Source organism: Setaria viridis, chromosome 5 (genome assembly GCF_005286985.2).
Source record: "Setaria viridis chromosome 5, Setaria_viridis_v4.0, whole genome shotgun sequence".
Lineage (NCBI taxonomy): Eukaryota > Viridiplantae > Streptophyta > Magnoliopsida > Poales > Poaceae > Setaria > Setaria viridis.
This window is the reverse complement of record NC_048267.2, coordinates 19,474,073-19,487,506: the sequence shown is the minus strand read 5'-3', so window position 1 is coordinate 19,487,506 and position 13,434 is coordinate 19,474,073. Positions and strand designations below refer to the sequence as shown.

The following is a 13,434-nucleotide window of genomic DNA, read 5'->3' as shown; positions in this document are numbered from 1 at the left end:
CTTGCATGATGTGATATGTGATTGGATTGCACGAATGGAAACCTGCATGACATGATCCATGATTAACGTGCACGGGCGCTGATCGGAAAGTTAGCTGTTACCTCCTTCCGTTTCTAAATTACAAGTTATTTTAATTTTTCTAGATCCATAGATATCATTAGTAGAAAAATTAAAATGATCTACAATTTGGAACGAAGGAAATACATGATTAGGGGTTTATGTGTTTAGGGGAAGGAAATTAGAGAAGCATGAATAGGGAAAAGAAATTAGAGGAGGGTGTGGAGGGGATAAGAACGGGTACACATGGTGGGCACAGATGGTGCTGGTGTGAAAAGAAAGTTTGAGATAAGAAATGTTTTCAATTGTTTTCAATATATAGTTCCAAATTATTCCCAAGGAGTCTTATTGTTTACTCAATCCGTTCCAAATTACTATTCGTTTTGACTTTTCTAGATACACACCGTTCCAAATTACTATTCGTTTTGGTTTTTCTAGATATACACCTTATAATATGCAAAAGTGATATATTTAAAAAAATCAAAACGAACAGTAATTTGGGACGGAGGGAGTACATGTCACGGTGAGTCGGTGATTCGTAATCACATACGCCTTCAACTTCGAGCAAAGACATCGCACGCCATCACACGACTTCGAGCAAAGACCTTCGTGTCCCCCTGGCGACTACCCTTTGCTCCTTGCCCACCGGCTCAGCTCACACGCCATCGCACGCGCCCCCCCTCCTCCTCGGCTAGCGCTACTCCGCCTTCATCCGTCGACCCACCCCCCTAGCGGACTGGAGTACAGATCCATTAGGAACCTCGTCGGTTGAGGAAGAAGACCCGCCCCGCCGGAGATGGGGGCTAGGGGAGACGTAAGTATCGAGTCCTTGGCGTGGCTCCTACCCTCCCCAGTGCTTCCTGGGAACAGGCCGCAGATCTCAATCCATGGGGATCCTCTCGTTGAACGCCGCATGGCCACTCCGTCGAACCGACGACACGCGATTCGATTAAGCTCGGCTCAGTTCTCAGCTCATGCATGGCTCAGTTCTCAGTTCTCGCGGTGAAGCTGCTCGTGACCGCCGGCTCCAGCGGCGGCGACGACGGCGTGGTCCAAGAACTCCGTATGACGCCGGCAAAAATTACTCCAGACGAGCGCGCGGCCCAACAGCTATGCATCTAAATCTTCGAGTCCCGCGGCGAGCTGCTGGCCCGTCGTCGCCCGGCCCATAGCGGCGGACAACGACGGCGCCTGGGGGGATCTCGCCGGTGCTCTGTCGGTGTGGGTACATGCGATGGAAGCCGGCAATGTCCGGAACAGTGTGCGCTGGGTGAGGAGGGACGGCTGGAGCCTGAGGGACCGCATCCTATTCCTGGGTTGCCCGACCAGCTTTGCCGTCGATGCCGCGCGGTTCGGTGGTGCCGTCAGCGGTGGCTCCGCCTACTTCTTCCTCAACGCCGGTTGTAGAAACATGCCGGTGAGGAGCCGCGTGTACAGGCATAGCTTCGGTGATGGGAGAACTGAGCCATGCATAAGAGAACTGAGCCGAGTTTAATCAAATCGCGTTCGACGTTCAAGGAGAGAGGGTCCCAATAGCGGACCATTCCCATGGAATTCCCAACCCCACCCCAACCCCCCCACCCCAAGTGCCCCCATCCAGAAACTTGGCTGGTATAAATGAGTGGATTTGAAAAATAAAACATCAACGCAGAAGAGAGGATGGCAATAAACAAAGGGACTCATTAATAAGCATTCCAACTAACAAACATATTAGTACAACTAGCGCTACACAGATTACAAATCATTCCAATAAATTCCGGACAACCTCAGGATTCCTAAGGTACCATCAACCACCTGCAACCAAAGTTTTTTTTTTTTTTACCGCTGGTTGAGTACAATTACAAACACACGACATCAGCCTTATACTTCATCTTTGGCCGGGGCAGCAGCTTTTCTCAGATTGTTGTACATGTCATGGCAAAAGTAAGAAAAATCAGCCATATTCCTGAAAAGCTCTGGCAGGTGTGTCCGGAGGTTTGCAAGTGATTTCTCCCTCACCTGTCTTGCTTGCCTAAGGTGGTGCCCTTCCTCCTCCCTCAGCCTAATTTCTAATTCCTCAATGACACGTTTCCTGTCCTCGACAGGATCTATATTTTGAACTTCAGCTGCTTCAGGGTTCCCATTCTCACCTAAGGCTGCCCGTCTTTCCGTGTACTTTTGATGCCAGTCTTCAAACTGCGCCCTCTTTCGAGTCAGATCCCTGCGAGTTTCATCACATCTCCTCCTTAGGTTTACTTCCTCCTCCTGAAGGTGTACGATATTGCTTATGACTTCAGCAAAGGTTTTGATGGCAGTTTTTGCAAGCTCAATTGGAAGCCTTTCAAGTTCATCATGCCAGGCATGCAGCAGATTCTTGATAGGTGGATCTACCAGCCTTGGAGGGGAAGAGACCTTCTCCTTTATGTTGCTCTCAATAGGGATGAGATTAAGCTTGAGCCATGCATTGAGTGCTCTGATGTATGCTTTTTGATTGTTCATCAGTTTCTCAAACTGCATGTGCCACTCCCTAACAATGTCCCGTAGCTCGCAAGTCTGGTTGTAATGCAAATCAGTTCTCTCGCTTGTAACAGGAGGAATCTCAAAACCTCTGATTCCTGAAATGATCATGAACTGACTTCTATGATGACGGTGCATAGCACTCCACATTTTGGCCATCCTGCAATAGGTAAATATTGGGGGGAAATGGTAAGAAAAATGTTCCAAAGATTGCCAGTAGTCTAGAACAGCAACCAATTGTACATCACACTTTGTCTCACTCGATAAGATAAATCTTTACAAAAGATGCAAAGCCATTTTATTGTTTACTGTGGCCATCACAAGGATCATGAATTTACTAATTTGTGATCACCTGTGATTAAAAACATAATATGATACTTTTGACATTGACTAAAGTCTAAAGAGGAACATGCTTTTTTTATAGGATTCCATATTTTCTATCCGCAGACAAACAATAATACACATCATATGAAATTTAAACTGACTTATCTGTGTACGCAGAAATTTTATCATACTATACCAACCAACAAATCAGATTGTTGACTAGCTTGATAGAAAACCACTGTGTAGTGACCAGTTTGCACATGACAAACACAACAATGGTCAAAGTTCAAAACATGACTGGCATGTCCAAGAGGATAACATTGATATCCTTTTTGGACAGTATGGGTAATGCTTTATGTACCAGAAAAATCAGAGTTAGGTGATATTGTAAGACAGTAAGTATTGCATTTTACAATATAACAAAAAGTGTATCTGAAGGCAAATCTTCAGTTGTTGACTACTTCTAAAACACAAAAAGTGCTACAGAAAGGTATAACTCATGCCCCTGCAGCAATAGATATACCCCTATGTTCTTTTTTTTTTCTTTGACATCATATAATTCATGCAGTCAGTTCTTCTCTTAAATCAAAATTGAACAGAAAATGCATTTAAGTATTGGAAAAAGTCTAATAACCCCCTAACATATCAAAGGTTGACTGACTACATCACCCCCTAAACTATAAAATCGGATTTTTAACCCCTCCACCTTTGCAAAACCATTTAGAACACCCACTAGAGTGGTTTTCCATGGTGTTTTTGCCACGCTGTCATGATGAGTTGGACCAAGCGATGACGTGGAGTAGCTGGCGCTGTAAGGTTGCTGTTAACTGTTGCTGGATTTTTGAGAAGACATTTTTGCTCCTCACCTAGCCTGCTTTTCAGTGTAGGTGGGTGCCGCTGGTGAAGCAGTGAGACAGGCGCCGCGGAGGGAGAGGAAAAAGCAGGATGGAGTGGGTGGGGGGCCGTGGGTTGCGTGAGGGAGGGCCGGAGCGACAACCCAGCCAGCCATGGAAGTGAGCACGGGACAGTGGCCGCACCTTCATCGCACTCACGGAACCGAGCTCGCGCGGCATCCACTTCTGTCAGGGCGAGGTGAGTCAACCATGCAGTGGCGACGCTCTGCCTCGCAGCCATAAGCGCCGGCTGGCCATGCCAGCTGCGTGGATGCACCATGCGTCCTGCTTACTCCGTGGCAAAACCAACAGCCTGATCCGGGATGAGCGGTGTCCAGATGGGCCTCAGCGCCAAGTGTGCCACGGATGGCCTTCTACACCAGCTGCAGCACCAGTTCGCGCATGATTGTGCCCATGGTAGCCATGCAGTCCAGTAGCCTCTTGTTGCCCTTCTACGTGTTGATGATTAAGCCGCCCTGCCCCATGTGCGTTAATTAAGGCTTGCTTGCTGCTTGGTCATAAAAAATTAGAATAAGAACAATCATGTATCTCAGTAATCTCACAGCCGCACCATCGCGTCCATCTCCACGCCTCCACGGGCCATGGCTGTGTCACAGGATAAGGACCATCTCCGGGAGCTCGTCATGGCCGCCTAGGCCTTGACGCGTAGAAGCACACATCAAGGGCAACAGCTCGCTCGCGTAAGCAAACAACGGCCGGGGCCTCATCGGCGGACTGCAGCGGTGGCCTCGGGGAGGGTGGCAGTAGTGCAGAGGAAGAATCGGCGCCGAGGAGGAAACGATGTGGACGGAGGGAATGGTGCGGAGGAGGAAGCGGCCGTCCGCGCCGGCCGACAGTGGGGCCGCGGCACAGGTAGGTGGAGGCAGCATCCACGGTGTTGTGGCGTGAACAAGCATGGGGAGAACAGAGAGCCGAGAGGGGGGCTTGACCTGCCCACTTACAAGCAGGCCCACGCGTCAGCCACTCCATGTCAACGTCTTGGTCCACCTCATCACGCCAGCGTGGCAAAACCATCATTGAAAACCACTCTAGGGGGTGTTTTAAATGGTTTTGCAAAGATGGAGGGGTTAAAAGTCCGGTTTTATAGTTGAGGGGGTGATATAGTCAACACTTGATATGTTAGGGGGTTATGTAGACTTTTTCCTATAAGTATTTAGGGTTGTCTATTGAGTTGTATGCACCAACCAGTTCAACCCACACTCCCCCTCACGTGCAGGCTTCCTCACGCTGCATACGTGGAGATTGGAGTGGACTACAATTATTTTATTTAATCGTGCTCGCTAGGATTTGAACAAGAGATCTCTGGCTCTCATACCATATTAAGTTGCATGCACCAACCAGTTCAACCAAAAAGCATAAGCTGATGGAGAGAGGTGGGCAATTCGCTTATACTCCAATATTGTCACGTTAGATAATAAAGGAAAATTTCCATCTGAAGTTCAATACATTGTTTCTAATAAGTTTGCTAACATCTGTATAGAAAGCAATGTCGAAAATGTTTATTGGAGACCTCATCCCAAGAGGAAAGTAAAAAAAGAATGGAGGTGCAGTTGGTACTAAAACAATCAATGGCTACCAACGGCTCTTGGAAAACTTTTATGTCTTACTATGTGTTTTTTTTTCCTTTTTGCTGCACTGTTCAATTAGTGACAAGAAAACTATAGCATCACCTTAATGAGCATTAAAAAAACATAAGTTTCAATAGGCTAGTGACAAGAACTAGGTACGAAGAACACGAACAAGGTAACAGACAAACAGGCAGGTCCATATCATTTATACAATTCATTGGAAGTAACCTAAAATGTACACCAGAGGTATGCTACAACAAAATTAAGAGAACCACTTGCTGAAAAAAATACTCACCCTTCAACAAGGTCCTTTAACTTTGGGAATAGCTGTGTATCCCGAAGCCGATTTATTTCTGAAACCGTTGAATCCATGGATTGCATATCAACGATGTACCTTGTGTGTAAGTGGCTAACGGCAGCTTTTGTCTTCTCCAGGGTTTCAAGTTTAACACCCCGTTTCTTTTGCTTCTGCAATAGAGTCACCTTCTTTTGATAATCAATTTTCATAAGTTCCCCAGCCTAATTCGACATATGCAGGAATGGCAAAGCAGAAAACACAGGGTTGTTAGTAATTGAAGAAAAAAAATAACATTAGCAAGCATGGAAAATGAGCCATAGCTAAACATGTTTGCAGATTATTAGGGGATACTAAAAGAAAAAAAAAGGTCTAAATTTTCTTGGGAAACCTCAGACTGATGCATTGTTAGCAATACTTGAATAATTCAAAATATGAGTTGCAACAGGTCTATTACAGTAACAACTAGTCTATGTTCCAGAAGTTCAAGATTAGGCTAACAGTATGGATGTAACTACAGTCTGCAGAGATGTTTAAATTATGAATGTCAAATGAATAAATCAAAAATATTAAGTGCTCCAACATACTGCATTTACATGTCAAACAAAAAGAGGCTAGAAGCAGAAACAATTTTGAAAGCAATAGCACCAGAACTCTGTTAACAAATTAATTTAATATTTATTACCTTCACTTCATCATACAGTTTTTTCTCCCAAGCAAGCATTCTATCTAGAACCGCAGCATGAGTTTCAAATCTATCATCAATCTCAAAATTATCATTCAGGTCATCATGATCGGGTAAGTTCTTGAAGGAGCGGTTCCATGTGATAACATGCATAATTTTTGTAGAGTGATCAATATGTCCTAAAAACATCAAGAAAAAACGTTAGGAGAGTGCATGTTCGACATGACACTGCACATGCGTACATGCATTAGAAAGAATGTTAAATGCCAAATTCATAACATGAAAACTAAAGCTTAGTCAAAAGTGGAGGGCCAAAAGGGGAGAAAGGAAGCTACGTGTACGTCTTTATAGTGCATCTTCATATCAAATTTACATGATGTATTGACTTCTTCAACATGTTCCCTTTGGGTGCTTCAGATAGCTGATTCTTAGTTGTACAGATAATGGCTGCCACCATAAGTTTCTAAAAACTGACAGTATGGTGTCAAAAATATTTAAAATCTAACTTGGAAGCACAAAGGCAAGCAAAATGTTGGGAAAAGCAAGACATAGTTTTCATATTTTACAAACATCTGCTATAGATAAATGACATCTTAGCAACAAGATACATATGATTTGAGCATCTAACCAACAGATTTATCCAATTTCCAATAAATGGTGTTGATGGCGGCAGCCAGAGATGGAATGGCCACAATGCTTAGGCCAAAATACCAAGGGTTGTCTACCACTATCCTATCTGGGCTTCCTGCAACACTTTGCAACAATTACTGTGGGTTTATGTAGTTGGTTCACAATGAAAGTAAAGAAACCTACATATTGATATGTTACGGAAATTTGTGTTGAAAGCAAAAAACAGGGGAAAAGCCTTCGGGGATATTATAGTAATCAAACGGTACTCAGTGACTAGTTCATGAACAAAATAACCAGCCTCTACTTGTAGTCTCCTCATTACATTGCTCAATGAATTAATTATGAACCTTGCATCACACACGCCATGAGACAAAGGCTTTTAACCCAAACCACCTGAGAATTGCCCCAACATGTAAACATGGTATGACAGAAAAATATTAGGCTCAAACTGAGTGTTGCTACTTCAAATGAGTAAATGTGTCTAAAGAATTTTAAAGCATTAATTCGAATTGAATTGATGACCACCATAGATTTCTGACACAGTGAATTTCAGTCCACTAATTATTTCAAGGTGTAATAATACAGCAACGCGAATTAGATGAATGTGTTCAATGAGGTGACTGTAACACCTTACAGCCACTAGATTTCTAAAACATTTTGTCCAGTGTTGCACATTAAAGCAAGAAAGTGGGTTACATCAAAATATCTTCAGACAAATTTTGTATTCACATAACGCAATAAAGCTTCAGTAATGAGCTTGGACAAAAGATAAAGATGACATTCTTGGTGAACTTGCACTAAAATTAGGTATTCTATGATTTATATAAACAAGGACAAATACAATAAAAGTTTAAGGGGCTACAGTTAAAAATCAAAAGGGCCCTAGTCATGTCCAGTAAACACAGAAAAAGATCAAATATTCAATCAAAGTCATATATGATATATCTCATGATAGTGACACTACAAGCTAAAGGGAAGAATTGTAGTCTTCACATTTTGCTATTCTAAGAATAAGGTAACATTAGCACAATATATTTCCTGACCCAATGGGTGTAAAGATCAGGAAACAAATTGAGCAGTAACACTTGCCTCGGCTGTCGGCATGGTTGGAATGGTAATGCATTCGGGTGGCCTCCAGTTTCTTAGACACATCATGCGCACTCTCTGAAGCTCTAAGGAAGTGATCATCAAGCTGAGAAACAATCTGTAGCAAGCTGGCAGTTCCAGATGCAACCATTATCTTCCCCTTCCGAGTTTCAACCGCACCCATTGATGAGGCATGCTGATAGTGTACAGCCAGCGGTCGACCAGGTGCCTTGGGTGGCTTCCTAACAATAGGTTTCGATGGCGGTAGGTTAGCCACCATCTCCTCAATTGCTTTCTCCTTCTCTGCAGCCATCTGTGGTGGCCTTTCCTCAGCAGTAGCTGGCTCACTAACAGCTAGTTTTGCCACAGGCGGCTTCACCTCAGCCACTGGCTCCTTCTCATGCCTTTCCATCCAAGTTTCATCAGCAGCTTCTAGGGTGGGCGGTGGCGTGGGAGTTGGGCCAAAAAAGTAATCCCAGGTTGACTCCGGCACTGGAGGTGGTGGCGTTGTGGTGGCAGGCGTTGGTGGGGTTTGGTTCAGCCGTGGTGGTGGAGGCGGTGTCACTGGAGAAGATCCCACACTATCCATCACAACCCGCTTCGCTGTCTGTCCGTGCACCATGCCGTCCACGCTAACATCATCATGCTCATGGTGATCGTCATCATCATCGTCGCTGTCATCTTCGTCATCATCGTCACTATCGGTCCTGATATGCCCATCATCCTCATCCTCATCCTCATCCTCATCCTCATCCTCCTCTCGGATGGCAGCATCGGCAGGAGGGCGGTTCTTGGCGCCGGCCATCTGGTCCGGCATAGGGATGTTGGGGGTGGAGGAGGATCGTTGGAGGCTGGAGTGGGAGAAGTCGGGGAATGGCGGCGGTGGTGCTGTGATGACAGATGCGGTGGAGGGGCCAGGCGGCGCGGAGACGGATGCCGCCGCCGCCGCTGCCGCGGCCACAGCGTGGTGGGAATCGGAGGCCACCAGGCTAGGGTCGGGCGCCTCGCCGTGGGCGAAATCGGATAGCGCGCCACCGGTGCTCTTGAGGCGGACGGTGTAGCCGGTGTGGGCGGCGGCGAAGGCGTTCCGCGCCACCACGGCGTCCGCCATCAGCCGCTTCCGGTCCCGGCACCGGCACACGGCCTCCTCCTGGTCGATCTTGGACTGCCCGCACCCCATCGAGGCGGCCGGCGGCGACTCGACGGGGTTCTTGCTATTCTTGGGGGTGGGATTAGTGCTAGGGCTTGATGCGGCGGCGGCGCTGTCGGGTGCGGAGAGTAGTGAGGGCCGGTGGCGTTGGATGCACGGTGGGTGCCGTGCAGGTGCAGGCGTGCAGCTGGGGAAAGTGGAGGTGCACTGTAGGAGCGATCTTTGTTGTTCTTTTCCAGGAGTACAGCATGTTTTTTGTTGGCAGCGCAACAAACACTGAGCCTATTTTTTTTTGGTTATGTTCACGTTTAAGCTTCTTATAGGTCCCTAATCGATTGTTAGAGTTGAAAGCTAGCTTCCCATCCTAATCGATCGTTAGAGTTGATAGCTTCTAATCGATCGTTAGAGTTGAAAGCTCGATGCTAGCTGATTACAAATGGAGCAATTCAAATGCCTGAGTAGACATACGAGTCTATTATAAGATGATTTTATTTGTAATATTTGTTGTACATTTAATGTTTGGGCTGGTTTTTTATGGATATGGATATATAAAATTGTGATGATATGTATAAATATGTGCAGTTGTATTACTCCCTCTCTTCGAAATTGTAGGTCGTATATGTGCAGTTTTTTACTCCCTCTCTTTAAAATTGTAGGTCATTTTAGTGTGTTTAAGTTCATAAATATTATTATGCACCTAGATATAACGTATTTCTAGGTGCATAACAATATATATGGACTTAGAAAATACAATTTGGAACGGAGTAATTTTTATATGAACTTGACCCATGTATAATTCGATGGGCCTTAAAAATCAGACATAAGCCTTTGCTGCCATATCATCACCACATGGCATCTACATCACTCACCACATGACATCCACATCACTCGCCACCATGGATGACGTCAAGTCACTTGCCACCGTGCCATGTGGTGCCCACTGTTACTACTAAACGTGGTATGCTACTCGCTAGCACACAAAAATATAACCACGTAAACAGGATCACTTGCGAATAGATGATCATAGATTATACCTTCGCTCGTCGCGCGTCGCAGCGGAAGTCTTAATGAAGAGCAAGTGGTCGACCCGATCGACGTTGACGAAGTAGTCATACAATCTGACGAAGTGCGCAACTAAGCGACACCTCTACAACAATCCACACATACGGGATGGGATGACGAATCGGAGCGTGCTAGCACTCCACGGCACGTACTCAGAGATCCCCACGATCAACGTTTAACCCAGGAGGGAGGACTACAATGGTGCACTTAACCCAGGAGGGAGGACTACAATGGTGCACCACCGGACTGGTGCATGTGATAGCAGCGGCAGCGCACCAGCTCCTAGTGTATGCGGCGACAGGTGTGAAAGGTGATTAGGGTTAAAAAAAACTTGTGGCCGGTGATTAGCATTTATAATACTTGCTTAATGGGCCAGTAGTTCAGATTGGACCAGGCCCTCTTGGGCATTGTAACGACCGACCCCTAAGCCTTCCCAGTTAGGCTTGATCTCAGCCCTCAACCTTAGTCAGCTGTTTTGCTTAACCGCACCTAAGTGCTCAGTTTTCCGCCAGGTCCCGACCCCTGGATCCGACCCCTTCCCGCCTAGCTCCTTTTCCGACCCCGGCGAGCTCAGCCCACCGTTGGATCCTGCTGATCTTCCTCACCCGTCCGATCTATCCACCGGTGGACCCGCGAGATCTTTTCCAGATCCCCCGCGCCAGCCGCACTCGAGTTGCATGGCCGCCCCAGAGTCTTCCTGCCGCGTGGCTCGTCTTCTCCGACGCCGCCGCTCAGTTTTGTCTCTGGCGAGCAACAGAGTGGGTTCCCGCGCCCCTTTTCCCCAGTAGCAGCGGAAGCCCTCTGCACCCTTTCTACAGAGCCTCGCCTCCCGCGCCCATCATCACGCCACCAGATCCCAGCCCTAGAGCCCGATGTCACCCGTCTTTTCCGTCCCTTTCAGCCACAGTTGCGCCGCCCGGTCGTCGCTACACGACGATTCCTCCACCGCCAACCCCGACCGCGGCCGCGACAGTTCCTTTCCCCGCTCTGTCAGACGCCGCCCGACAATCTGTTGTTCCGCGCTCTCTCCCGCGCCCGCGTTCCGCCTGTCTCCTCACCTGTGCGCCCTCGATTCTAGCGCCGTTAAACCGGTCGCTTCTATCACCTCTTCCGCACGACAACGCCCGCTTTCCGCCAAATCCCAACCACCAGTCTACCCGCTCCTACGCCGCCCTGATGGCAGAACGCAATGATCGCTGGCGTCACCCCCGGAGTTCTGCAGCACCGCCCTGTTTGCTCAATCGCCGCCACGGCAGAGCACTCCATTGCTTCTCCCCGGCCTTCGCGCCGCTCCCCTTCTCTCTCTCCGCGCCGTTTCCGTTCCTCTGCTCCAGCAGCTATAAAAGGAATGCCCCCGTCGCTGGAGTTCCCTCCGCCCTTGTTGCCTTCAGCTTTCTCTAGCTCCCCGCTCAAGCTCCTAGCGCCACCCACCCAGTTCTTGGGAAGTTCTTCTCCCAGTTCCCTCTCAGTTCCTCCGAGTCACCCAGCAGCTTGCTCCTCCGTGCTGCGAAAAAGCTCTCTTGTGATCCGCAAGAAGCAGCGCCGCCGCCGGAGCATCGCCAGTCTTAGCCCTTGCTCGAAGCTTTAGTCCCTCCGCCCAAGTCTGCTCCTTCCCGACCCCACGTTTTCCTTTTAGGAAGAAGGTGAGTTGCCGACCCCCAGTCCGCCTCGCCCGACCCCTCCTATCCGCCCGACCCCAGTTCCGTCACGTCCGACCCTGTCTGTTCTGCCGACCCTTATCCGCCTCGCCCGAGGGCTTGGCTGTGATCTTTTTCTTCAACTCGAGGGTGTATGTAAAACTTGGGAACCCTTCTGCGCTTGCGTCTAAGGAACCCCTAGTTTATCACATCCTCTAGTTCAAGGATCAGACCACTAGTTTCCCTTCCTACCCTTACCTGTTGATCATCATCAGCTCTCTCGAACCACCATAACCTCCTGCTCTGTGTCGCAAGTTTCTGGGCTCAGGCGAGCCAGTGTTGCTGTTGAACTAACCGTCTAAGCTAACCCTTGCATTGCATTCGTGTAGAGCTGCACCTCGCCGACGGTTTCTACGAGCTTCACCCGGCGCCAGAAGAAGAAGCTGTAGCCGAGCTCCTGCCCTCCGAAGCCGAAGTTGCCCCCGAAGTCGAGCAGTTTCCGTCCTCCTTGCTTGAAGGCAAGCCCCGGTTGCATGAAAGTCCTATGTGTTTTACCAGACTTGCGCATGCCTTCTGTATCATGCTTGTGCATTTACGTATAGGAGTTGTGTGAAACCCTAGATGCATGACTCAGTGACCCATGATCGGAGCACTAGCTGTTGGACCGAGTAGCTGCATTGCTTAACTAGTAAAACGGTAAAAGCCGAGTGATTCCCTATCACTCGCGAGTTATAGGAGTTGCATGTTTACCCTCCTGTTATAACTATAAGGACGATGGACGGGGCAGGGTTGTGGGTAACTCTTTGGTGGTCGGATGGTCGCCCCGTCTGTCTATGAAATTTGCTAAGGCCCGACAGTGGTGGTGTTCGTGATCAAGTGTTTGAAAGTACTAGCCTCATACTTAGTATGGGATGAGGAAGCCTAGTACCGGATTGAACCTAGACGTGAGCGGTCGCCCCATTGTTCTTGGAACGGAGTTTCCCCTGCTGGTTGTCGCACGTGGTGGCAATGTGTGGTCACAGGACGGCAGAGGCCGAGTCTGTGGAACCTTGCACCAAAGGAAATGGGCCCGACACGGGTTAGGGGATTGATGGGGAAGGCCGACACAGGAAGCGACCTCTGGGTGCGCGGATGTCGTGAGGCTAGGTTCAGCATGCATGGTTAAAGAACTCGAATCGATTCGTCTGCCTCTCACAGTTTGAGATTGCTTGATCGCTATGTCACCCTGAGTAAATGAGGAATCTGATGATGGCAATGTTTGTTGTTATATCTTCACATCTTGTTTGGCTCTATGAATGCTTAGAATAGGCCGCACAACTTAGACTGGCAAATGAACATAGAACCTGAGCTAAAAATTGAAATAGGGTTACTTAGTGCTTTTGGCAAACAAACCCCTCAGCCAAGAAGCCTTGCATGTCTAGAAGGAGGAGTAGTCCTTACTCCTATCGGTTAAGTCTTGTTGAGCTTAGTAGCTCAGCCTTATTGTGGCTTCTGTTTTCAGGTGAAGTTGCTGCGTCCGACCCCTCTCTG

General features: G+C 47.8%; 1 protein-coding gene across 1 annotated transcript; it reads right to left on the bottom strand.

Moving 5' to 3' along the window:
• Nucleotides 1-1,717: 1,717 nt before the first annotated feature.
• LOC117857448 (protein ALTERED PHOSPHATE STARVATION RESPONSE 1) lies at nucleotides 1,718-9,440 on the bottom strand. The gene is made up of 4 exons (XM_034740103.2): nucleotides 8,059-9,440; nucleotides 6,340-6,518; nucleotides 5,655-5,878; nucleotides 1,718-2,713 (listed from the first exon to the last, which is right to left on the bottom strand). Exons 1-4 carry the CDS (start codon nucleotides 9,233-9,235, stop codon nucleotides 1,918-1,920), a joined length of 2,376 nt encoding a protein of 791 aa, XP_034595994.1. The 5' UTR covers nucleotides 9,236-9,440; the 3' UTR covers nucleotides 1,718-1,917.
• Nucleotides 9,441-13,434: the final 3,994 nt, after the last annotated feature.

Excerpts from the sequence above, each read along its gene's own strand:
- LOC117857448 (XM_034740103.2), bottom strand. The coding sequence starts at position 9,235 with ATGGGGTGCGGGCAGTCCAAGATCGACCAGGAGGAGGCCGTGTGCCGG. Across the intron at positions 5,879-6,339 it reads AACTGTATGATGAAGTGAAG|GCTGGGGAACTTATGAAAAT; the intron begins GTAATAAATATT and ends ATGTCGAATTAG. Across the intron at positions 2,714-5,654 it reads TTAAAGGACCTTGTTGAAGG|GATGGCCAAAATGTGGAGTG; the intron begins GTGAGTATTTTT and ends TACCTATTGCAG.